The sequence below is a fragment of the Penicillium hispanicum genome (assembly GCF_028827665.1).
Source record: "Penicillium hispanicum strain IBT 35686 chromosome Unknown utg000004l_segment0_segment0, whole genome shotgun sequence".
NCBI lineage: Eukaryota > Fungi > Ascomycota > Eurotiomycetes > Eurotiales > Aspergillaceae > Penicillium > Penicillium hispanicum.
Genome location: NW_026623196.1, coordinates 2,663,871 through 2,687,275, shown reverse-complemented (window position 1 = coordinate 2,687,275; position 23,405 = coordinate 2,663,871). Strand labels below are relative to the sequence as shown.

The following is a 23,405-nucleotide window of genomic DNA, read 5'->3' as shown; positions in this document are numbered from 1 at the left end:
CAGCCACGGGCAACTCGCTGCGTATCAGCGTCGCATGCGCTGCATGTCGTTCCAAGAAGAGGAAGGTGAGTCACCACCAAACACTTGGTCTTGATTCCTGAGAAAGCCTACTTACAAAGCTTCGTTGAAGTGTAGCGGGGATAGGTAACCTCAGCACGTTTGTTGCTCCGAGACTTGAATGACACTAAATTGTTGTCCTTGTGATGTGCCACAGACCGACATGTGCCGAGTGCAAATCTTCGCGCCTACGCTGTGACTGGCCGAGGCAAATGAAAAGGTAGGTTGGCCTATACCAATCGGGGTCAAGTATTGTCCGCCAAAGGGACGAAGGGCCAAAGACTGACCGCGGGGAAAAGAGGACCCCCCAAACATTATGCACGCTCCCTTGAGGCACGTCTGACCATGACGGAAGACTTTCTTCGCAGGCTGCTGGCAGAAGTATCTGATGAGCAAATCCTGCATACACTTCAGCCAACCGAGACTCGTGATAGTGATGTAGGAGATCCCGGGGAAAGTTGGAACTCACACCTTTGGCAAACCTTCCCTCTGACGAATCTTGAGAAAATCCGTGCTTGGCAAAGGAATAGTCAGTCATCTTCACCCACCGCGTCATCCTGGGATCCAGGTCATCAACCACATCCTCCACCGCGGCCAAGTCAACTCGAGCCACAAAACACAGAGGCCCCAGAAGGTCAAAATGCGTTTCAGGAGTCATCCGTCGGGCTTTCACCCACCCTGGTTGATGTGGACAGAATCTCATGTACTCAAAGTAGCGAACTCGGTACAGGAGAAAGCAGCTTGCAACACCCACAGTCCGGCTGGGTGGATGAGAATGACCAGGCATTGAGGCCTTTCATTCCGATTCCATTCCAGAAAGAATTCTTGTGGTGAAAATCAAATTACCGGGTTTGAAATTCAAGTCCTGCAGAAAGGATTCCCAAGGATGATGGTGATGAAGATGGGGGAGACATTGGAGTAGGTGGAAAATCCTGATCTGGCAGAGAGAGAGAGAGAGAGAGAAAGAGAAAGAGAGAGCGCAGGCTATCTACATGGCAGAACGACGGTCTGCAAACCTCAGGCAGCCGCGGATGGATACTCTTTAATATGAAGCAGCCTAAATAGGACGATTTGACAATCCGCTTGCAGACACCAAGAAAACAGAGCCTTAGGATCTTTGAAAGTCTTTTACTATGTTCATTGTTTGTAAAGAGAAGGAAATAAACAGACAAGTTTGAGATTCAAGCGGAAAGAGACAAATATCCAAACATCCTTCGCGAAAGGTGGCGAGCAATATCCCACGACGCGTTTGTCCTTGCACCATATGCACCTTTCTAAACCCTCTCAATGTGTGCCACAGTTGTCTTGGTGAGCGGTGCTTCTACTTTCTCTGTCCTTTCTGCTCGAGCATAACCAGGGACTTGCCACCAGTGGTCAGGACACGAGAACAAGTTGTCCATTTCCTCCAGCGAGCGGCCATTGGTTTCGGGGAAGAAAAAGTAGACCATAGCAGCGGCGCTGACCCCAATGACGGCGTAAACGATATAGTACCGCCATTTGATGGTGAGAAACGCAATGGGGGTAATCTCCACTATGACAAAGTTGAAAAGCCAATGGGTCGCGGTCCCAATGGCCGCAAGATGAATGCGCAGGTCCTGTGGCGCAATCTCTGCGCTGTAGAGGAAATTGGCACCCAGGAATCCAAGTGGAAAGAAGGTCATAAAGCAAAAGAGGAAGAAAGTAGCCGCAACAGAGGCACCAAAAGTGTAGCGGTACTCGATGGCCCAGACACACCCAGCCAGAGCAGCCATTGAAAGCCCCATCCCAAGGCAGGCGATAATGAATAGGGGCTTACGACCAAAGCGGTCCACGGACAGGTAGGCAGATATGGCGGCAAATATTTTCCAAGTCAAAACACCTGCATTCAACAACGCGGCTTTCTTCTCGGCAAGACCAAGAGACTCCTTGAAGATCGTGGAACCGTAATAGGAAATGAAATTCGCGCCAGTCATCTGGGCGCAAAAGTTGATGCCGATAGCCAAACACATCCGGTAGAACAGTCTCTGGTCTCCGGGTTTGACCAGATCAAGAAAGCCACGCTCGGATTGCGAGCCTTGCTGGAGAAGGCTGGAGATATCATGGATTTGCGAACGAATATTTGCGTCGTCGATGGTGTCATCGCTGGAGAGTTTCCGCATAGCAGCGTGGGCTTCTTCCAATCGGCCCTTACTGATCAGCCAGCGGGGAGACTCGGGGAAAAGGAGCGTAAAGGCCATAATCATCAGAGTGAACAGAATCGGCAAGGCGAGAGGGAAACGCCAGGAGATCTCGTTGGTTTGAAGAAACGAGAAGCCCACATTCACCCAACCAGCAGCCGCAATGCCGGAAGAGATAAAGATACCGATTATGACCACATTTTTGCCACGGCTTCTGGGTGCTGTGCATTCACTCTGCCACACAGGCACGACAGCATTGACCCCACCGTTGCCAATCCCAGAGACGATACGGCCGACAACCAGCTGACCGAGGCCGAATGAAGAACTCTGGAGGATTTGACCGATAGCTGCGATGGCAGCGGCCGTGATTAGAGACTTGCGACGGCCAATTCTGTTACCAATCTGCGTCATGCCAAGAGCGCCAATGAGACAGCCGACGGTGTAAATGGCGATGACCGTTCCTTGAGCCTTGGCATTATTGGCCTTGAGAGCCCCGGCGGTATTGCTGGTATCAATGTCTGGGAAATATTTGATGAAAGACGGATAGTCGAGAAGGCCACCGATATTTGACTGGTTGTAGCCGAATAGCAAGAACGAAGGGACAACTATGAGGCATACCCGGGCTCTGGCTAGCCCAGTACCCGTGAGGTCCATCAGGCCCATTGCCGTTGGTGTTTGGTTCGAATATTGTAGCAATTCTGCAAGGCTATGCCCTGAACATTGATAATCAGATGATTCAGGGTGATTGCGAAGCTCAAGGCCCGGAAGATCTCCAGTCTTGAATGTGACAGAGCACTCAAATGGCCCAGAGACTGAAAAGGAGAAGCGTTCCGGGGAAGGGAGGAAAGCAGCTCGGGAAAGGGGTGGACATTTTAAGGGGCAACAGACCTATTCTACAAAGACGGCTTTCCAATGTTGGATTTGACTCGGAATGCGTAAGCTTGTGCCAGGCAAGCATTGAGCGGCCCACTTCTCCCCGCATACTGCGTCGTCCCTGCCGAATGACTTCCCCAGGATGGCTTTTGCGGGGAAATTAGTTCAGTGGCATTCTATAATCCCTACGCCTGCGGCTAAACCCTTCAAAGAATCCCATGAGTGGGACAAGTTGGGGCGGGATGACATTTAGGCGTGAGTTCTGCCGCAATGCCGATGGGGACCCATTTTCACAACTTCTCTTGCGACAGCTGGAATGGATGGAACTGCCAGATGCGAGGCCGTCTTTTCCTCCTAGCTGAGATTAAATATCCCCGAGATTCCCGAAGAAATCGTGGATACAACGGCAATACGCGCAACATTGTCTCGATATCAAGTTGACAAGATGACAACCTCTAAGCCATTCGTGTTATTCTTCAACCCCGTCAAGCACGCTGGTAGCTTCTACGCAAAGCTGCAAGACGTTGCCCATACGGAAGTGGTTACCAGTAAGAGCAGGGATGAGTTCTTCAAGGATCTTCGAGACAAGTACCAGAACATCTTTGCCATCTACCGAACGTCTGCCAGTGGTGCCGTGAGTTACTCACAAGCCCAGATCCGATACAGTCCCATCTCGATTTGGATACTGTATGGGCTGACATGGCTGGACCGTAGGTCGCAGGTAAATTCGATAAGGAATTCATCGACCAGTTGCCGCCAAGCTGCAAATACATCTGTCACAACGGGGCCGGTATGTCGATCCTCAGCTCGGAAAAGTAGCCAGTGTCGCGTCAATACCTCGACTAATACTTGAAAAGGATACGACCCGATCGATACCAAGGCATGCACCGACAAGGGCATCATTGTGACCAATGCTCCCGATCCCGTCACGGACGCAACCGCTGATCTCGCCGTGTTTCTCCTACTCGGTGCTTTGCGGCAACTGAATCCTGCCATGTTGGCGCTTCGCGCCGGAAGTTTCAAGACTGGCGTCGACTTCGGCCATGACCCCCAGGGCAAAACTCTCGGTATCCTGGGCATGGGCCGGATCGGCCGTGCTATCAAATCGCGCTGCGATCCCTTCGGCTTGCGGACGGTTTACCACAATCGCAACCCTCTATCTGCTGAAAAGGCTGCGGGAGCCGAGTATGTCACATTCGAAAAGCTGCTCGAGGAGAGTGCCATTATCAGCGTCAATGTGCCCCTGAATGCAAATACGAAGTATCTGCTCGGTGCAGCGGAAATCGCCCGAATGAAGCCTGGTGTAGTGATTATCAATACCGCTCGTGGGGCGATCATCAACGAAGCTGCGATGGCCGAGGCACTGGCGAACAACCATGTCGGTGCCGTTGGCTTGGATGTCTATGAACTAGAGCCCGAAATAAACGAGAAGCTCCTGAAAAATCCACGCGCGCTGATGGTCCCCCATGTGGGAACTCACACGACTGAGACGCTAGCCAAGATGGAGACGTGGGCAATGGAGAACGCACGGCGAGCCATCGTGGGCGAGCCTCTCTTGTCGCCTGTTCCTGAGCACCAGGGTCTTTGCTGAACGGCGACGCAAACCAACTGTCTCACATGTCTTTGGCTATACATAACTGGATTAGATTAGATCATTCCTTGACGTCGAAACTGTCGGCTGAGAAATCATTGGTTTGGATTTTGCAGAAATATCTCCATCATTTTCCACAGAACAATGCTCGGTCTTGGGGAGGTTACTACATTAGGCTTGACACGGAAATTCATCAACTTCAATTCCATTCCAAGCTTTGGGGGCAGACCCCCAAATGGCGTTTGGTGTGAGAGTCTCGATGGAATGTGAGATGCGACGGGAAACGCCGAGAAAAGAAAAAAGAAAAAAAGGAGAGAACTGAATTAAATATTGATGTATCGGGATTAACTCGTAGGAGCAGAATATACTAGGGAAGAGACCGGAGAGAGAGAGAGAGAGAGAGAGAGAGAGACCGAACTGCAGCTATCCGCCATAGGACTGCCTCCAATATCAGGCAACGCACCATCAACTACAAATTTACCATTGAGGCTGCCGGTTCCTAACCTACTTCTTTTGTATGGAACATAGTTTTCCGGCCTTACCAGCATCCGCACCAAAACCTTTTCGTTTGAATGGTAGGTCGCTCTGCTATTCGCAGTAGACCAGCCTTAGACCCTATCAACGTGGATCATTGCCTGTTCTTTTCTCCAACCAACGGCGAAGTCTGATCTCATTTGCATTAGTCCTGGGATAAATTGACACCGGGACAATCGACGGCGGGACATAGTTTAGGCTATTCCCTCCCCCTACCGGTCTACAAGAAATAGATGGCAAGCTGGGCAGACCGAAAGTGTTCTGGCTAAACTTTGTACCGCATCGCCACCACATGGAAGCCTGTCCAGATACGGGGAGCGAAATGGGGCAGACGAGGATATCATATTGTCCGTGAATTAATTACGTAGCAGCAGGCGACCTTAAAAAGCTTCATAATCTACCCAGGTTTCTTGGAATAGCAACTGTCCAACTTGCTATTTCTTACATACCGGAATACGTTACATTTGTCAATATGCCGAAGATTGCACTCATCGGGGCCGCTGGCCAGATTGGTACCCCTCTCAGTCTGCTGTGCAAAACGGTCAGTACCCTGTGAATAGACTGGCCGATTACCCACCAGGATTGAGCTGAACCATTTTCTTGAAGAGCGATCTCTTTGACGAGATCTCCCTATACGACCTGGTCCATGTGCCTGGTATTGCCACCGACTTGATGCACATTGATACAAGGGCCAAGGTTAGCGGCTATCTTGCCGAGGACTCTGGTCTCAAGAAGGCTCTGACCGCTGCCGATGTGGTCGTTGTCACTGCTGGCATTGCTAGAAAACCGGGCATGACAAGAGACGGTAAGTACTCGCCCTAAGACACTCCATGTTCCAAATTCCTTCCGCTGACTGGTAACCGAGTTTAGATTTGTTCAAGGTGGGCCTCATATTCAGCATCTTGCCACACATGTACTTCAAGAAAGGGACTGACGCTCGCATAGACTAACGCTAGCATTATCCGTGATATTTTTACAGAGGTTGCTGCAACATGCCCTGGCGCAACATGCTGTGTCGTTACCAACCCAGTCAATTCAACCCTTCCCATCGCAGCTGAGACCTTGAAGAAGGCGGGCATTTTTGAGCCTACCCGCCTCTTTGGTGTCACCACCTTGGACGTCGTTCGGGCTTCTACCTTTGCTGCACATGCCATTGGGAATGGGGCCAGTCCCAGGTCTTTCAAGGTCCCAGTGATTGGTGGCCATAGCGGTGCCACGATCCTACCTCTATATAGCCAAGCTGAGCCCCCAGTGCGTCTGAGTGAAGAAGTGCTGGCAAATGTCATCCACCGTGAGTATTTTGCCGTGTCCAAACTACCACCCTGGAAAACTTGATTGACTAGTCAAACAGGTGTCCAGTTCGGTGGCGATGAAATCGTCAAAAGCAAGCAAGGTGCTGGCAGTGCCACCACATGCATGGCATACGCTGGTTTCCGTTTCGTCCAGGCGATCTTGAAGGCCAAGAACGGCGAGTCTGTGACAGAAGAGGCCTATGTTTATCTGCCAGGTATTCCTGGTGGTAAAGAGATCGCCGCTGAGCTCGGCGTTGACTTCTTCGCTGTCAAGATCGAATTGGGCAAGGCAGGAGCGCTCAAGGCACTCCCCATTGGCAAGATCTCTGACAACGAGACCAAGCTTCTTCATGTCGCCATTGATGACTTGAAAAAGAATATTGCCACGGGATTGTCATTCATGTCGAAATGAGTTTGGCCTGAGTCTAGAACAACGTTGGGCATTATCCCGGAACTGCAGAATAGTCCTGAGATAGGCAGAACCTTGCAATAGGCTCGCTTTTTTGAAAATCTTTTATCTTCCGAGGCACTTGAAGTACCTCTTAAGCAGAATCTCAGGGTATAAATTCAATTGTACGTGGTAACAGGTCATACTAAAACATGGCATTGAGCAGCCCAGGAGATAATCTTACTCAAAATGTCCTATCTAGGAACCATCTGGTCGTTTTAGATAGACCGTACTATGTAACATTCCCAGATTGGCTGATACTGCTTAGGTAATACAAAGCACAGTCTTTCCCAATTGGGATACTGGGGTGTCCCTCGAGCAGCACCTTAAAAGTCAGGGGTGGAACAGTGGCCGTTTCGGGCGTCAAAAGCGGCCCCTTGGCGTCGATTTCATAGATCCATAGATTCTAGTTGTAATAGCGGTGGATAAGAATGGCCTCACTATTACGCCGAGCTCCGAAGACTTCTGGGGAGATGCCAGGGGAATTTCCATAATTAGTGCACTCTAGCCCTGCTCATATATATAATAGAAATTTGGCGATGGAATGCGCCCGTCAGTTATCGAGTTATTAAATACCGATTTCAGATGTTACGGAGTACATGGGAAGGATCCGGGGATTCCTAAGGGGAACCCTATCACGATTCGGTCACGATTCATTCATGGATCCGTGGGGATCCGGCATCGAACATAAAGATACTCTTTCCCTTCCTTCAGTCTAGGGAGACAAAAGTCATCATTTTCGCTGATCAGCCCGAAGAATACAATGCGCCTTCAGCACGACTTGGGGGTGCTGGGACGGTGGCCAGGTTGATTGAACTAGAATGAAGCCGTACCTGGTGGGAGCCAGTGCAATTTCTGGGCCAGGCAAATGGTATTGGAGGATCCATTAAGCTAACATGCCTATATATAGGGCTGAGGATTGTCTAAGATTTGCATACAAATCAACTATCCCACGCCCGTCAAGGTGTTAGCATATGATCTAGTGTGATATATAAAGCAGCGGCATTTCCACGCCACCAGCCCAACCCCGGCAGTGAAGAACCCAACCACCACCAGGTCTTTCACCAAACCCCAATCAAGCCATCAAAATATAATACCCATTTGTGACATATTTCATCCGAATGTGTAGCTCAGAGTGCTCGTTGATGTGACGCGAGCTGAGTCAGCCGGACGGCCGCGGGAGGCGATTGCCGAGCTCCGGAGCTGCGAGTTTTGCGTTGGGGGATGCCGGGGCCACCGCGAGGCCGCTAGCTATTCGCTCGAAAAGTCATCGCGAGAGAGGGCGATCGATAGAATAGGGTCTGGTGGATCGGCTGGTGAGGCATTGGCCGCCAATGCCGCGGTGTTGGGCAGCGAGCGGCCGTGGAAGATTACACGTTGCGGTGCTTCCCCGGGCACATCTAGCTCGGAGCGAAGGCCCGAAGGCGAGCAGAGCTGTTTATGGATACGCTGGAGCTCCAAGCTCCAGCTTGCAGAGCTCGATCGAGCCGGTGCACTCGGATGATGGACGGAGCTAGACAGATCGCAGGGATCGGAAACTACGGGATACGAAGACATGATACGGCCGGCAGACTCAACACACAGAGTTTTGGTTTGGCTCGTTGGACGTTGGGATGGGTGGGCCATATAGACTCTATATGTACAGAAAGAAATAGGTGTTGTAGATGACGCTGAAAAGTAGTACATGGTAATACATCACGACCAAATACCCTCCCCGGCGGACAAAAGAAAGCAACAACCGAGAAGCGATGCCACCCGCTCGCAGGGAGGATGGGTCATCGGGTGGTGTTGATTGTTCTTTCGTTCCTCAAAGCCTCCGATTCAAACGCTTAGACGTACTTGCACATCATAGCAACCATCAGGTCGAACAGACCCATGGCCTCGACGAAAGCGAAACCCAGAATGGCGTAGGAGAAGAGCTGGCCACGGAGAGCAGGGTTGCGGGAGACACTCAAGAGCAGAGCGGCGAAGACGAGACCGATACCGATACCGGCACCACCGAGACCGATGGCAGCGGAACCCATACCAAGGTTCTTGGAGACCTCAACCATGGCGGTGGCGACCTCGGAGGAGTACTGGCGGCGAGCGGCGTGCTGGAAAGCCTGGCGGGCGTTGGCCTGGAGGAGAGTGGGCGAAGCGACGCGCTTGGGGGCCTGGAAGGTGGTGGCCGGGGCCTTCTGGGTGAAGGTGCGCTTGGTGGCAGCGTTCAGGTTGACGCGAGCAGCGGGGCGGGCGACCTTGGCGGACTGGGCCATGGCGGTAGCCAGGCGCTGAGTGAAGACACGGGAGGCCATTGTGAGAGTTTTTGGGAGATCGAGAGATCCGGAGGGGGGAGGGAAAGAGGAGTTGGATGGATGGAGTGGGAAAGGGGAACTTTTCAGGGAGAAAAAGCTGGGAAACTACGGAAGACGGCCGGCACAGACATAAATACTCCCCGGCCAAATTTTCGCCCGTCCGCCTGCCAGTCGAGGCTAGTGCGCGCGTGTGGAAAGGCGAGCCCTACTCGAGTATTTCGAGTACGCTGTGTATTGCGGTATACGTGGAATGCGCGGTGCGTGTCATTGTTACTGTATGGACTACAGTACATTATTGATTCCATCGGGTATTCCTAGTACCCATGGACGTATATTTCTTTGTGGTTCCACCTGGACCGTAGCCAGGTCGAATTGGACCTGCGGGATGGCCTATCGATATCTCCCCTGCATGTCTCTGGATGCGACGGATCATACAGTAGGAGCGAGGGGGACTAAGGGAAGGGGACGAGGGGATATGTATCCCAACCACCATCTGAGGATGCTCCGTTTCGCCCTTCCTGCAGGGGATCGTCATCCGTTTCCCATTGCATGGGGCGATCCACCCACCCACATTGCTCACCACCAATCACATCGCTCTCGGGCCTCACGAACCCAGGCTAGGCTTCTGGTGTCCTTCCCGGCGCCGCCCAAACCGGGCCGAGTCGGATTCCAGCTCCACCAACGACGCCTGTTGACTGGACAGCCGGATGAAGGGGAGCAGGAAGAGGGTCCCGGTGGAGATGCGTCCTTTCCTCCTGGAATGCACACACCGAGTGATGGATTCAGGACACGGTAATTTTGGGCGGATCCGGAACCCGACCTGCCTGCGTGTCCATTTCCTCTTCCCTTGCTCTTGAATCCCCGCGGGCTCGGGCGAGCTTTTATAGATGTTGCTGGTGAGAAGCTGTCCACTGTGGGTAAAATTAAGCAAGAGCACTATGAATACTTGGAATTGGCTGTACCGTAAAGCAAACGCAACAAATACGCCGAGTGCGTTTCGCCTCGGCCTCCACCCGGCTGGCTTTTCTTTTTGCTTTACTGGATTCCGACCCGCCACGACCCGACCATCCACGCCCGAATCTGACTGCCTCGCCGGTTCCCCCCAGCCCAGAGTCCGCGCACTCACTACCCATCGCGATACATTCGGCCCGTCCCAGCGACATTTCCCTCCCCTGTATACTAGGACCGGAAGGGCTTATATAGCTCCCCAGACCCCCTGGGCGAAGGGAGCGGCTCTGCGCATTCCAAGGCACGGCCACACCAGCGCGGCTGATCGCAGAGACTCGCAGGGCTTGGCGGGACCCACACCAGCTCGATTCAGGGTCATTCCGGAAGATACTGTGTATCGATGTATGTATGAGATGTATATCGACGCAGTAATATTACCGCCCTTGCAGCGGTCCGATGTCTTTCACAGGGAGTCTTGCTGCGTTGCGGGTATTGTGCAATACCGCTCCGTACGTCCATTGGCCGAGTCTCGGGAGTTTTAGGGAGAAGTGTATTGTCGGTAAGTTACCACTCGACGATGACCCGCTGTGAAGTCATGCTGGGATCGGGAGTTTCAGGCAATTGACCTGCGACTAAATACCTTCGTACAAATCTGTCTACAATATACATCGCTCTAGCCGGCAGTGCTCTAGCACCAGCAGCGTACCCCAGTCCTCCATGGTATCCTATACACCCGTCGTTGTCACCAGCTGTCCACACCACACCGGATCCGCCCTCCTGTTTGGTGACGACTGCATCCACTCAATGGGCCCAGTGGAGCCTTCTGAGACGCCCCATTCGCAATACAGGGGGAACCAGTATCAGCGTCGTGTCCAGTACCAGCGGTCTTGAAATCCCCCAGACGCGCCGGGGGCAGAACAACTGCAATTCACGGTAATTTCACGTCGTTCCAGCAACGGGGGCCTTGCACCGTACAGACGGTGTGTTGGGAGCGCGTTTCTTTGGAAACGACGCTCCAGTGGAGAGATTTCAAGACGAGCGTCCGAGCAGCGATGATACAGGCGGACGCTCGGCTGGACTTCACGCGGTAAAGGGGAAGCCTTGGACATGGATGCGGTGGTCTCAGCAGACCGGCGAGATGCAATTTGGAGCTGTCCACAGGCACCGGCCGACACCGTAGTATGTTCACACGTAGGCAGATACCCGGCGTGGTCGATGAAATGGGTTCCCTGGGCTCGCCCTGGATGCTTCCCAAAGCCACAACGGGGATTGTCCCCCTATAAGCACCAAATCAACTAGTTCGCCGGCAGGAGTGCCACCTATGATTATTTAATACTTCGCCCTCTGGAGGTGAGCTTTCCCCAGATCTCGTTCTCGTGAGATCCACTTCCACCCAACGGGCATAGCGCGCCTCTCGTGATGCTATTCTGGGCTGCACACTTTTCGTCAGCCGATGCTTGGGATTTCTCAATTGGCTTCTGTAGGTAGTTGTGGTAGTTACGCAGTGCGATGAAACCACCCGATAAAACTATTCTTAGGGCAGAATACCTAGGTATATCTTCCCACGCGGGTCCCGCTAGACCGTGTTACGTTGCACTATACGACTTTCTGGCTCGACTCAGCGCTGACTATGATATGCAGTCATCGGCGGCGCTCACGCTGAATCTGCGATAACCAAGTCGATTGCCGAGGAGTCGACAATCTCTAGTCGCCAACTTGTCTGGGTCAAACGTCCCTCGCGGTGTGCAATGCCCCGTCCACGGGTACTTCATGCAATCAAGAAAAGATATCCAATTAGAAGATCGAATAATTCCAAGGTGTATCAACAGATAATCATCGATATTAAAAGATGTACCGACGGAAATGGGATTCGGGCCATATCAACCAAAGCAAACGTCGACTCCGATTCATGCCACAAGACTCGCTTGCTCGAACGCTGAGGGAACAGATTAAAGACACGGGGCAACAGCCAGAAGGGGAAAGGGGAAAGGGGAAAGGAAACTGGGGAAATAATAAGTGCAAAGAAACATCCCCGTTCAACGAAGAACCGCTAGAAGATTTCCAGATCTTCAAACTCCACGACCAACCCATCCTCGGAGCCCGTCGCAGATGAACGGTTCAGCGTCAATCCGTGCATGGCATCCCACATCGTCTCGCCGCGCGCGAGATTCGTCGGCCGACTGGCATACACGCCCACGTGGACGAACTTATCCTCGACGCCGTAGAAGAACCACGTCACCTCGCGCAGCTTCTTCCACGTGCTCCCGACCGCGCCGGGCGTCAGCGCATACGGCGAGGCCGAGGGCACCTGGTACCAGATCCAGAGCGCGTGGCCGATGCGCTCGAGCTTGATGCGCAACGATTGCACCGCCGGCGCTTGGCTGGACTGTACCAGCGGCGAGAGGCACCAGTCTGCCCCGTCGGCGGTGGCGCTGACCGAGGACGCGTTCACCGTGCCCGACGAGAACTCCATGCCCGCTTTGACCCATTTGCACGGCGGCCGGGGTCCAAGGCGGCGTCCTGCCGCGAGGGCCGGCGCATCCGACGAGAAGGATTGCGGCGCCGCGCCGGCGAAGATGACGAGCCCGCCTTGATCCCATTCCATCTCCCAGTCCGCGCTGACGGTGACCTCGGCCACGACGAATGGGTGGCGGAGGGAGGTGAAGACGATGGGTGCGGTGGAGGTGTCGCCGTTGGGCGGTTTGCGCCATAGATCCGTGTTCGGGCCGGCCGTCAGGGTGAAGTATTCCATGCAGCGTGGCAGGGCAAAGGTGGGCGGGAGGTTCAAGGCCGTGAATGAGGAGCCATCTAGAGGCATGTTCGCGTGGGCTGGGGAATTCCACAGTCCCGACGCTGCGGTTCCCAGTGTTGTCTACTAGATGAACGGGCCGAAGCCGATTGAATCGTCGATGGGAAAGCCCCGCAGCAATGGACTCAATGGGAGGCTGGAATTGGTTTCCAATGGCAAGGAATTGACTCTGATGTCTCCGCAGCTCATCAGAGACACGGGGGTGGGTGACCGAGATACCAGGGGGAGGCGTTCACAGCATTTGATCCACGATTTGGGGTCGATCGGGAGCCTAGTGAGCCAGGCTGGGGAAAACGAGGGAGTTGATAAAATGAATCTCTCTGTTCCTGCCCTGGCGACGAAATTGGTGGGAGATGATGCAGTTGAGAAGTGTCGTTGCAGTGCGGATTATGCGGATACGCCGAATGCGGTTTGTGCCAGACGAACCATCCAGGGAGCACGACACAAAAAGAAAAGAAAGGAGACAAAAAAAGGAAAATAAGAAAGAACTACCAAACGAAAATATCCGAAGACTGTTGATGATCAGAATGCAGCAGAGAGAAAATGAAACTCGACTGTGATGCATCGTGGCTAGTGACTATTTATATGGATAGTCGGCCCCCTGGGTCGAGAAGCGATTCGACTGATTCAGGGGAGTGAGGCGCCAGCTCCGCTCAGCGAACCCCATCGCATATACCCAGGACTGGGGATGACCACGCTGGCTAGTTCCCCTCGAGCATGTTGGGACGGAATCCTTTTCGCAGAATTGCCTCCAGAAGCATGCTTGTTCACTTCGGTGACAGATGGCGCTGCGGACCAGTTTGCAAGTGGCGGGTGACCATGCATCCCCGGGAATCAATCACGTTGTGACGCGCAGATGCGAAAGCGGATAAGAAGGGACTCTGCGACCCATTGCAAAGCCAGAGAGACTCGTCAGAAACGGGACAGAAGGCAGCTGAAGAGGGTCGAACGCGGTGGATGGGGATTCCTGCGACTCCAGCCGTGCGACGACGCGTTCGCCACGGCGGCGACATCAGCGCCGGTTATACTTTGCGATCAGTTCCCAGACGATCGGTCGGGACGGTGCATGGCGGACCCCAGAGGCATGAGTTCATGCCCGAGTTGCGTCAGAGTCCTGGGCCGCGCAACAGGAGAAAGCAGCCCGGGGAGCGAGAGCTGAGGAGTGGCTCTGGGATCTTCCTTGGTCGGGTCTGACAGCTTGGGAGGAAGCCCGACAGGCTCATCTGCAGCGATGGATGCTTCTTGCGGTGGCGGTGGTGCAACTCAGCCACAGGTCGGCTCTCCACACGCTGCACGAGGCTGAAGAAGGCAGTGGTGTGAAGCAAAAAGGGAAGAGGCGAGTGTCGAGTGTAGACGCGAGGCCGGCGAGGCCGAGATGTCTCAACCGCGCTCAGATCTCATCTGTTCCAACTCATCTCATATCTCCCTCTCTCTCTCAAGGTGATCTTGCTGCCATCTCACGTGTGGAAGGAAAAGACTGCCAGAAGCACCCGATCGTCGATGATTTGCTCGTCTAATTATAGTCTGCGTGGTGCTCGATCTGCATCGCTTCACGATGTGCTGGCCGACTCTGCGCCACTAATGGCTCTAAGGCATGATCAGCATTTCTGGGAAGTCCCAAGTCTTGGTGGTGTCTATGACACACGATCTGAGATGGACATGTCTGCTTTGTGCCGGTCAACTCGTATTTCTCAGTCACATCAGTCAGACGAGTCGAGTAGCAGAATCTGCAGCCACCCGCACGAGAAGAACAACGTCCCCATACGTCATGAACTAACGAGTTGATCATTCCATCTCATTAGTTGGGGGCCAGCGACAGTCAAAAGGGGAAATCCAAACCTCAGCAGCGAGCGCCAAGCTCGCCTTCTGCCTTGCACGCTCCCAGCCAATGAGACGCAACACTCTTGGCCCCCGGGCTCGTATTCAGGGTCTAAGAGCCTCCTTAAACTTGGGAAGAGCTGTGGGCCTTAAAGCCTGACGAGGTCAACAATCCGAGTCGATCGAACCTGGTTCTCTGCGCGCATCTCCATCCACAAATCTTCGCACCACCAGCCGCATCAACAAACTCAGCCTGTTCAACCCCAGCTTCTGCAACACCGATTCCCACATCAGCCCTTGGCTGGGATAATTGCACTGTGAAAGATGTCGCCCCGGAATAGCGGATCGGATGACTATTATAGCTCCTACGCCGACACCAGGAGTCTCTGGAATGAAAAGATTACACTCTCCGTGTATGATTTGGAATCCAGCAGCCTGTTCTATGCTGGCTTTGTTTTCGACATTCTCACCTTGGTCGCGCTGATCAGCTTCCTCGTCTGGGCATGCGTGATTCGCAATCACCGCGGACAGATGAGGGGCGTGATCTCGACGATTTTATCATGGCTCGTGTAGGTGAAACAACATGCGTTTCAAACGCGAGAACCATCAAAGCTAACGTCCAACCCCCTAGCGCCGACGTGCTCTATGTCATCTATGAGATCTTCTTCCCGGCAAAGGCGACCGTGACCAACTACTATGTCATCGTGTTCATGCTCAATGAATTCTTCTTCTTCCTGAGCAGCTGCTTGCTGTTCTTCGTGTTCTATAACTTAATCCACGGTTACCTGGACCGCCTCACTGATGCCGGCAAGCCATATGCGACGGTCGCCACTGTACATTGGGTGATCCTGGCCCTCGTGTCGGCACTCTCCGTCGCGAACTGGGGCGTCTATGTCGCGCTCCAGGTGAAAGAGGTCACCTACGACACCACTTTCCATTTCATCAATGCCTATACCGATCTCGATAGCGCCCGCACAATCATCTACTGGATTGTGTCACTGGAAATCCTTGCCTGGTCCGTCTTCGTGCTTGGCAAGGCTGGGTCTCACCGATTTGCTTCCAAGGTCAGCAGAATGCGCTTTTTTTGTAAAAAGGAACTTGACTAACATCATCTGGACTCAGGCACCCGCTATCTCGCTCGTGGCTGGCAGTGTCTTTTACTTTGCCCTCAACTTGATGTATGCCATCATCTCCATCCGCTACAGCCTTGAACGGAAACATTTTGTTCCGTCATACCTGAGCACTGTGATCTCTGTCTGTCAATTCTTCTTCTGCATTGGTATCGTCGTCGGCATTCTCCTCTGCTGCCAGAACTGGCGCAAGTTAGACGGCGTGGACGACAGGGCGCCGGCGACAGGAGTGCAGTATCCCTACGACACGGCTCCTGTCCAGTCAAATCAGCAGTGGCAACAGTACCATGCGTATCCGGCGCAGGACGCGCAGGGTGTTCAGCGGCCTCACTACCAGTAGTAGGTGCGCGCGAAAAGTCAGCCAGCACTACCAGCGACAGTGCACTGGCGAAAAGCTTCCCAACACAGAAGTCATACACCATACCCACCATCTCATGCTGCAGTTCATTTGTTGAACGACTCTGTTCATGCTCTTGACGACTATGATGCCCCGCTGTGTTTTGTCGCAATCTACTTTGATATCCCACATGTTTTATGTATCATGAGATACCCATTTTGATTCTAATACCTAGGCAATACATTCCACCCGGAGTCACCATAATACTTTCCACCTCGAACGGAAGTATGTAGTTGGACATGAACCGTGACGCGCGGACAAGAACCAAACCAGCCATATTTACCTACACATGATCTATATGGGTAGCTACACCTTGAGAAGTAGCTGAGAAAGGGCCTTGAGAACTTCTGCCTGATGGACCTGCCACAACAATGTAGAGTGGAATTGTGCTATTTTCTGGCACCTCAGCTGCGACGAGTTCCCAGCCAATGCGTCCCAGTAGATTCGGTATCATAAATTTAGCTAATCTCAACGAGATAAGGACCCGATTAATAAATCACGGTATCCTCATTATCCTCCTCGACTTCACCGCCATCATCATCGGCTCCGCGATGGACATCATCCTGCTCATGGCCAGTAGGAGTGTTGTTGCCGTTAGTAGGCGATGTATCCGTTCTACTTGCCTGGTCACGATTAGTCTGTTCACCCACCGTCTCCGTTGTGCCCTGGGATTCTTTGGAAGCGGCCTCTGGTTTTGCGATAGGGGGTTTCTCCGGCGCGGCCTCGGTCTGGGGCTGTCGCTCTAAGTCCCGGTGCTCTGCCGGTTGCTCCTGCTCATCTTGAGAGGCTAATATGGGCTCGAGTTCGTCTCGCTCGAAGGCTTCAGGTGGGTACCGCGCGTCGAACTCGGCGACCTCGCGAGCAACGGTGGCTTCGGCTTCCTCGACCTGTTCCCGGATCACATCCTCATCGCCTGATCGTAGTTGCCACGGCTTGTAGTACTACAAATTCCACATTAGCTACTGCATCCTGTAACCGTCCCGAGGGCATGACGAACCAAGACCGGCTCCGTCCGTGTCTTCAGGAAATGCGCTGTGGCGACCAAGTTCGAATGCCGAGTCTGCATCTGTGAAATAGGCATGTTAGCAACTGATACACCATACCCTGCACCACAACACAAGTGAACCACGTACAACCTCCCGTTCATAGAACGGCTTCTCCTTCTTGCGAATCACCTCCCGACGTTCATTACGCCGCTTCTTCAACTCATCGTATTCGTCCGCCTGCGACTTCAGTTTATCTTGCTGTCTCTTCTCGATATCCGCACGCCGCTTCTGCGCGGCCGAAGGCGAGCTCTGCGAGAGCGTGCCCAGCAACGCGCCGAATAGCCGCTGTCCACGTTTGCGCTCTTCTTCTCGACCGCCGCGCCGGGCAGGCTTCCGCTCGGTACGTTCGTCTTGTGCTGGGCCCGGCGATGACGGACGACGGCGCTGCGATTGTGGAGACAGCTCGCCTTGTGCGCTGAGTCGGCGGCGCTTGGGTTCGTGTTCGGCCACCGAGGACTTTCGCCGCTTTGCTGGGAACTCGGGCGATTGGCGGACAGTATCCGGGTCTGGCACGGCGACTGCCGAGGCGAGAGTTCTACAGTACCGTACGGTTAGCGCAAAGGCCAGGCGGAAATTGGTGCTGCAATCCAGGTTTGGAGAGATGCCATACCCTTCGGACATGATGAGCAGTAGGAGAGACGCTAGTTGGGGATCGGGCGATGTATAGCGATTGAATGTCCACGGAGGTCAACGATGGTCCCCTTTTGATTTGAAAACGAGCGAGCAGGTTTCCAGCGCTGCCCACTGTCACCTCCAACCTGGCGTCGAGGCTATCTGGTTCGGGGCTGGATCGTGTTGCGGCACGTGCACGGACCGACTAACTTCTTCCAGCTTCTCTTCTCTTGCTAAGCTCTCTCTTCCACTGTCCCTGCCTCTCTCTCCCAAACAAGTCCCTCGTTTTCTTTCAGACTGGAGACAAATTTATACTCTTTTCATCTCTATCACCATGTCTCGCCATCACCCCGATCTCGTCATGTGCCGCAAGCAACCCGGCATCTCCATCGGTCGACTTTGCGACAAGTGTGACGGCAAATGCCCCGTGTGCGACTCCTATGTGCGCCCCACGACGCTGGTCCGCATCTGCGATGAATGCTCCTTCGGTAACTACCAGAACAAGTGCGTTGTCTGCGGCGGCGAGGGAATCAGCGACGCGTTCTACTGCTTCGAATGCACGCGCCTGGAAAAGGACCGAGACGGGTGCCCGAAAATCATCAACCTGGGCAGTTCGAGGACGGATCTATTCTACCAAAAGAAAAGTTTTCGAAATCATTGATCGTGGCCTGCACCCTCCTTCCGCGGCTGGCTTGGTGTTTTTATCTGGGGTGGAGGGGAGGATGTGCCAGGTTTGGCGCCTTACAATGTGTCCAGTCTTGTGGCCAACGAGTGGCATTACGAAAACACCCTATCATGGGGGAGCACACGAGATTCCAGCATGATCGACAGGCTTTTCTAAGGCCTTTATAACTATGTGTACTAGGACTTTTGTCCTCGATGTTGCAATTTACCGGCCGGGGCGTCTTGGTCGAGCGAATCCCCGCGCAGTGCCCTGGTTCTGTGGCGGGCTGACTTCTTCCTGCAATCGGTGTGCAGTGATCTCATCCGGTGACGACGCTTCGATCTACCATTGCGAGTATCAGTGCCACTGCCGCCACTACACTCAGAAAGCCAAGGCGACACATACCTTTTTCTCGATCTTGAGTCCTTCTCCCTCGGCGACCGCAATAGCACTTCTCCGCGAGCTGGCGTGCAGCATGCGCTCTTTGATCGACGATCCAGTGGGGCAGGTGTACACGAATACCACCACGTCCGAGCCGGGGTAGTGATAGAAGGAATAACGAGGCGAGGACGAGGAGATGTGCGAGGCCACCGAGCTCGCCTCGACATCAGGCTGGTTATCGGCGAGCGTGATGGTCTCCGTGTGAATATCAACAGTCTGCATCGGATCCAGAATATCAGCCCCGAAATCCAAGAATACATACCAGGACCACACTATCCCCGTAGAGTAGTGCCCGAGGGGAGGGATTGTAGGAATGACAGAATGGTCACATACCAGCTGTACAAGACTGCCCTGCTGTAGCGCCCTCAACGCAGTCTTCGCCGCTTCGTCCACCGGCATAGACACTCGCATGCCAGACCCAGAGCCCGGGCCAAACGTGCCGCCAATACCAATATCTCGATGCGGCGTGCCACTCCTTGCCTCCGCCTCTGCCTTCCGCACAGCCTCGAGCTCCCGCTCCTTCTCGCCCATGAGATCCTCCCGGCGAACGCCGCCGGCGATCTCCCCATCGCGCTCGCGCCACGCATCCCGTCCCAGGATCTCCTCCTCTTCCGTCGCGAACACCGTCGACGTAAACTTCTCCGTGCCCAGCTCCCGCGTCAGCGTGGAGCGGGTCGAGGCGAACAGCATCTTCGGGCGCACTGGTGCATTGGAGGGGATATACGTCAGGGCGACGAGGGCGGACGAGGCCGACGTCGGGCGGCGCAGCAGCAGGTAGATCGGGGTCTTGGGCTGCAGGACGGACGAGACCTGTGCCAGCGAGGAGAAGAATGACTCTGGCGACGACGAGGAGCCGGAGAAGGGGATTGGGTCCAGCGGTGTCAGGCGCTCTGCGGTGATTGTCACTGGGAGGCAGAAGCTCGAGGGGTCGGAGCTGAAGCGGCCGAAGGCATCGTGAAGCTCCTGGGAGACTGGGAGGGAACGGTCAATGGGTTGATAGGGGGATGTGCATTGCCGGGCTCGGTGCCCTCGACCTACCTGAGATTCCCGACTGCATGATGTCGGGCTTTCCTGTTTCCCCCGTCGGTGGATGGTTGTTTACGGAGGAGAGGGGAAGCGGTGAATGAGGGGCGGAGATGGCATCGGGCGATCAGCAGTTACGAGATAGTCCGCCGGCAACACTGCCTTCCTTCGCCCGAATCCTCACGCTACGGGTTCTTGCAGACAATACTCGCCGGGATACCAGATTATCAGATTGTCAGATCCTCGGCAGATTGTCATATCTGAATGATTGACATATTTCACCAGCGCTGCTCACTGATCACCCTGAGGATTGTTTACGCGGCACAGATCCAGATCCAACCAGGTGGTATACAACGAAGATGAACAGAACCAATATATACAACACATTCTCCAACCCGCCCTCGTGCAGTCCAAAGCTGTATACATAACCAGCAGACAAGAGCAGAAAAACCGAGAGTAAATGCAACGCCCACCATGCTGAGTATGGCTTCACATGCTGTCCACACCAACACTGAATTTTTACTCTTTCTCTTTACTCGTCGAACTTGCCACCCACAAAAGCCCAGTTGGAGCTTTCTAGCTTGCCTTTGAGGAACTCGTACACGGTGAAGGTGACCGCCTGACCGGGGGCGACACGCATCACACGCGGGGTGATACCCTTATAGAAGGCACTGGCACCCTCCTGCTTGAACATGTCCTTGGCAATCACCATGATCCGAGATACTGCGGATTGACCGGGCTCGGCACGGGTCTTCTGCAGGCGGGTCTTGATGGTGTCGATGGGGGCGTTGGAGAAGGGGCCGACGGCACCGGAGATCAGACCGATGAAGGTGGTCTGGTAAGAGGGCAGCTGGGAGTTGCTGTATTCGGGCTGCAGGCGCTGCAGACTGGCCTTGAGCTCGGTGTACGCGGTGAAGTTGGCGGCCTGATTGGTTCCCTGCCGCAGGGCTGTCAGAGAGACACCGCGGTACAGAGTGCTGAAGCCTTCCTCCTTAATCACGGTGAACAGGGCGTGTGGGGCGCTGCGGTACTTGGGCGTGTCGAGAGGGTCGGCCAGAGAGTGATGTTGCGCTTGCAGACGGATCTTGATCACCTCCATCGGGTTGACGACAGCCACGGCTTCGGTCACACCGGCAGCCAGACCAGCTACAAGAGAGTCAGCCGGCTGCATGTGCGATGGCAGTGGACATTGCGAAGAGACAATGGAAGCATACCGAGGAACGTGGCCTTGCTGGTGACGGCGCCAGTCTCCTTGTTGGCCAGCATGCCTTTATACGACTCGTACGAGGTAAACCGGATGGCCATCTTGGGAATAATACCTCCCAGCACAGCCCCCAGACCCTTATATAGACCCAGAGCGGTCTCCTTGCGCACAATATCGGCACCGGTGGTCACAAAGCCGCGCGGCTTAGCCTGTGGACATACAGCATGGTTAGTGACGGCATTGGGAGATATGGCGCTGTTGGCGTGAGCCATGACTTACCCCTGGAGCTCGCGCTCTCCGTGAAAGCTGCATGCGAACCTTCACCGTGTCTACGAATCACCGTGTCAGCTTGATTATTCGGGTATCCTGGATTACCGAAGCAGCACATACCGAGCGGGTGGCACACGAGAGCCTCCATCATACCAGCACCACCACCAGCTGTTCATATCGCAGTCAGCATTGACCCGAGACTTCAGCGACACAGGCTCAATCTACCAATCAAGTTGACTGCGGGCGAAGCCTTTTTTTGGCCATTGGCTCCCTGTACAGTTTTGGCGGACATGACGAGCTCAGATCAAAGACGGGTGATCGCTTGCCACAAGCTGGCTATTTATTCACCGACCCCGAGGCGAAGAATTGTTCCTAGAGACAGACGATGATTTCGGAGACAGAAAGTCACTTTGCAGACGAGCCGACCTGAACGTTCGCGGGTGGAAAATCGAAATGCGGAGGGAGTCGGAAGTATACAATCCCGGACGAAGAGCTGAAGATGTGGTTGACAGCGAGTCGGGTATGGATACAGGCAGGAATGGAGGATCGCAGTCGACAAGGATGACTCAATGAAGGATTTACAAGATCGCAAGTGAACCCGAGGATAAGTTGGCCTTGGGTGGCGGCACCGAACTTTGGGGAAACGCAGCGAGGACGGGGAAGCGGAGGGAGCTGGACGAGCGGAAGCGTATAGTTCGAGGGCCGCTGCAGACAGTTGACACCAACGGGAACAACGAGAGGGAAGAAATGAACAATAACGAAAATCTACATCCACATCCACATATCCAGATCCAAATGCCCTTTCGTTCCGAGGGCGACTCAGCACTCTTATACCAAGCTGTTCGAGTATTCCAGTTCCATCCCGAGGCCTTCGGGAACATGGCACTGCGCCGTCATGATCCCCCAGATCGTCCGTCCGACTTCACATGCTCTAGGACTGTCGTCATCGGTCGCGGCCAATCACTCACTTAAAAAGTATGGATGCCTGTGAGCATTCTCGACTGTGAGACTGCGACAGAGCCTCTATGGCCGTTCATCCCACCATTCCCGCTCCGCCATTCTGCATCGCCGTGTGCTTCGCACCGGCGGGAGCTGGATGACTCCGGCCACAGCTCGTCATCGATAGGACTGCAGACCCTCTCACTTCCCTTTCGCTTCTCCCGTTTTCTTCCCCCGATCTCCAAGCTGCTCTCCACATTCCGCCCCGTGAAGCAGCAGCGCCCGCGCCCGGGAGAATCCGGACCACCGCCAGAGCTCCCCTCAGCCGAGGTTCATTTATGGCGGACAGCGCCTAGGTCAACTTCATGGCTTCTGACTCAGACGGCGTCTTGGAAACGGCATCAACTGGGACTTGGCTCATGTCGTCCGACAAGTCAAGACTGGATGGTGCGCCGGGCGCACACTGCCTATCGATGCTCCTTTTCAATGGTGGACACGCGGTTGAATGTTTTGCCCACACGCGTCGTAGGAAGTATGAGTAGTGAGTCGGAGCAATGAAAAGCATTGACTGCTCCTCCCACTGCGATCCCGGAGTATAATCTGCTGCGCACAGCTTGCACTCCAACTGCATTCTCCCGAGCATCCTGGCCGGGTACCCGATGTCGGCGCGAATCCAGCTTGGCCGCTCCCACTATTCAACTATATATACGATCCCCGTGAAATGAAGCATCGAATAGAACGGCTGGTCGCAACCGAATCCTCATGAATTGATCTAGGTAGCTGCTCGCCGCGGCTTTAGGATGCACCGTCTATACCGCGATAATCGGACCAAATCCGATCGCGCGATCGCTGCACGCTA

The 23,405-nt window shown here is 54.1% G+C and overlaps 10 protein-coding genes across 10 annotated transcripts; 4 read left to right on the top strand and 6 right to left on the bottom strand.

Moving 5' to 3' along the window:
- Positions 1-1,331: 1,331 nt before the first annotated feature.
- On the bottom strand, positions 1,332-2,876 carry N7459_004787 (general substrate transporter; the record flags this gene model as incomplete). Its single annotated transcript, XM_056943971.1, has 1 exon — positions 1,332-2,876. One exon carries the CDS (start codon positions 2,874-2,876, stop codon positions 1,332-1,334), a length of 1,545 nt encoding a protein of 514 aa, XP_056800854.1.
- A 655-nt stretch (positions 2,877-3,531) lies between these two features.
- N7459_004786 (D-mandelate dehydrogenase-like dehydrogenase) lies at positions 3,532-4,677 on the top strand (the record flags this gene model as incomplete). The annotated part of the gene is made up of 3 exons (XM_056943970.1): positions 3,532-3,720; positions 3,801-3,876; positions 3,944-4,677. 3 exons carry the CDS (start codon positions 3,532-3,534, stop codon positions 4,675-4,677), a joined length of 999 nt encoding a protein of 332 aa, XP_056800853.1.
- A 1,006-nt stretch (positions 4,678-5,683) lies between these two features.
- On the top strand, positions 5,684-6,915 carry N7459_004785 (malate dehydrogenase; the record flags this gene model as incomplete). Its single annotated transcript, XM_056943969.1, has 5 exons — positions 5,684-5,752; positions 5,818-6,016; positions 6,082-6,092; positions 6,157-6,502; positions 6,563-6,915. 5 exons carry the CDS (start codon positions 5,684-5,686, stop codon positions 6,913-6,915), a joined length of 978 nt encoding a protein of 325 aa, XP_056800852.1.
- A 1,865-nt stretch (positions 6,916-8,780) lies between these two features.
- On the bottom strand, positions 8,781-9,245 carry N7459_004784 (ATP synthase subunit C family protein; the record flags this gene model as incomplete). The annotated part of the gene is made up of 1 exon (XM_056943968.1): positions 8,781-9,245. One exon carries the CDS (start codon positions 9,243-9,245, stop codon positions 8,781-8,783), a length of 465 nt encoding a protein of 154 aa, XP_056800851.1.
- A 2,998-nt stretch (positions 9,246-12,243) lies between these two features.
- On the bottom strand, positions 12,244-13,011 carry N7459_004783 (uncharacterized protein; the record flags this gene model as incomplete). Its single annotated transcript, XM_056943967.1, has 1 exon — positions 12,244-13,011. The coding sequence occupies one exon, from the start codon at positions 13,009-13,011 to the stop codon at positions 12,244-12,246; it is 768 nt and encodes a 255-aa protein (XP_056800850.1).
- A 2,133-nt stretch (positions 13,012-15,144) lies between these two features.
- Positions 15,145-16,290, top strand: N7459_004782 (uncharacterized protein; the record flags this gene model as incomplete). The annotated part of the gene is made up of 3 exons (XM_056943966.1): positions 15,145-15,389; positions 15,452-15,884; positions 15,943-16,290. The coding sequence occupies 3 exons, from the start codon at positions 15,145-15,147 to the stop codon at positions 16,288-16,290; spliced, it is 1,026 nt and encodes a 341-aa protein (XP_056800849.1).
- A 545-nt stretch (positions 16,291-16,835) lies between these two features.
- On the bottom strand, positions 16,836-18,014 carry N7459_004781 (pinin family protein; the record flags this gene model as incomplete). Its single annotated transcript, XM_056943965.1, has 4 exons — positions 16,836-17,288; positions 17,345-17,413; positions 17,481-17,928; positions 18,004-18,014. 4 exons carry the CDS (start codon positions 18,012-18,014, stop codon positions 16,836-16,838), a joined length of 981 nt encoding a protein of 326 aa, XP_056800848.1.
- Positions 18,015-18,339: 325 nt separating this feature from the next.
- Positions 18,340-18,666, top strand: N7459_004780 (PHF5 family protein; the record flags this gene model as incomplete). The annotated part of the gene is made up of 1 exon (XM_056943964.1): positions 18,340-18,666. The coding sequence occupies one exon, from the start codon at positions 18,340-18,342 to the stop codon at positions 18,664-18,666; it is 327 nt and encodes a 108-aa protein (XP_056800847.1).
- Positions 18,667-18,894: 228 nt separating this feature from the next.
- N7459_004779 (twinfilin) lies at positions 18,895-20,167 on the bottom strand (the record flags this gene model as incomplete). The annotated part of the gene is made up of 3 exons (XM_056943963.1): positions 18,895-19,011; positions 19,075-20,081; positions 20,149-20,167. The coding sequence occupies 3 exons, from the start codon at positions 20,165-20,167 to the stop codon at positions 18,895-18,897; spliced, it is 1,143 nt and encodes a 380-aa protein (XP_056800846.1).
- A 498-nt stretch (positions 20,168-20,665) lies between these two features.
- On the bottom strand, positions 20,666-21,899 carry N7459_004778 (putative succinate:fumarate antiporter (Acr1); the record flags this gene model as incomplete). The annotated part of the gene is made up of 5 exons (XM_056943962.1): positions 20,666-21,279; positions 21,348-21,546; positions 21,617-21,666; positions 21,728-21,775; positions 21,833-21,899. The coding sequence occupies 5 exons, from the start codon at positions 21,897-21,899 to the stop codon at positions 20,666-20,668; spliced, it is 978 nt and encodes a 325-aa protein (XP_056800845.1).
- Positions 21,900-23,405: the final 1,506 nt, after the last annotated feature.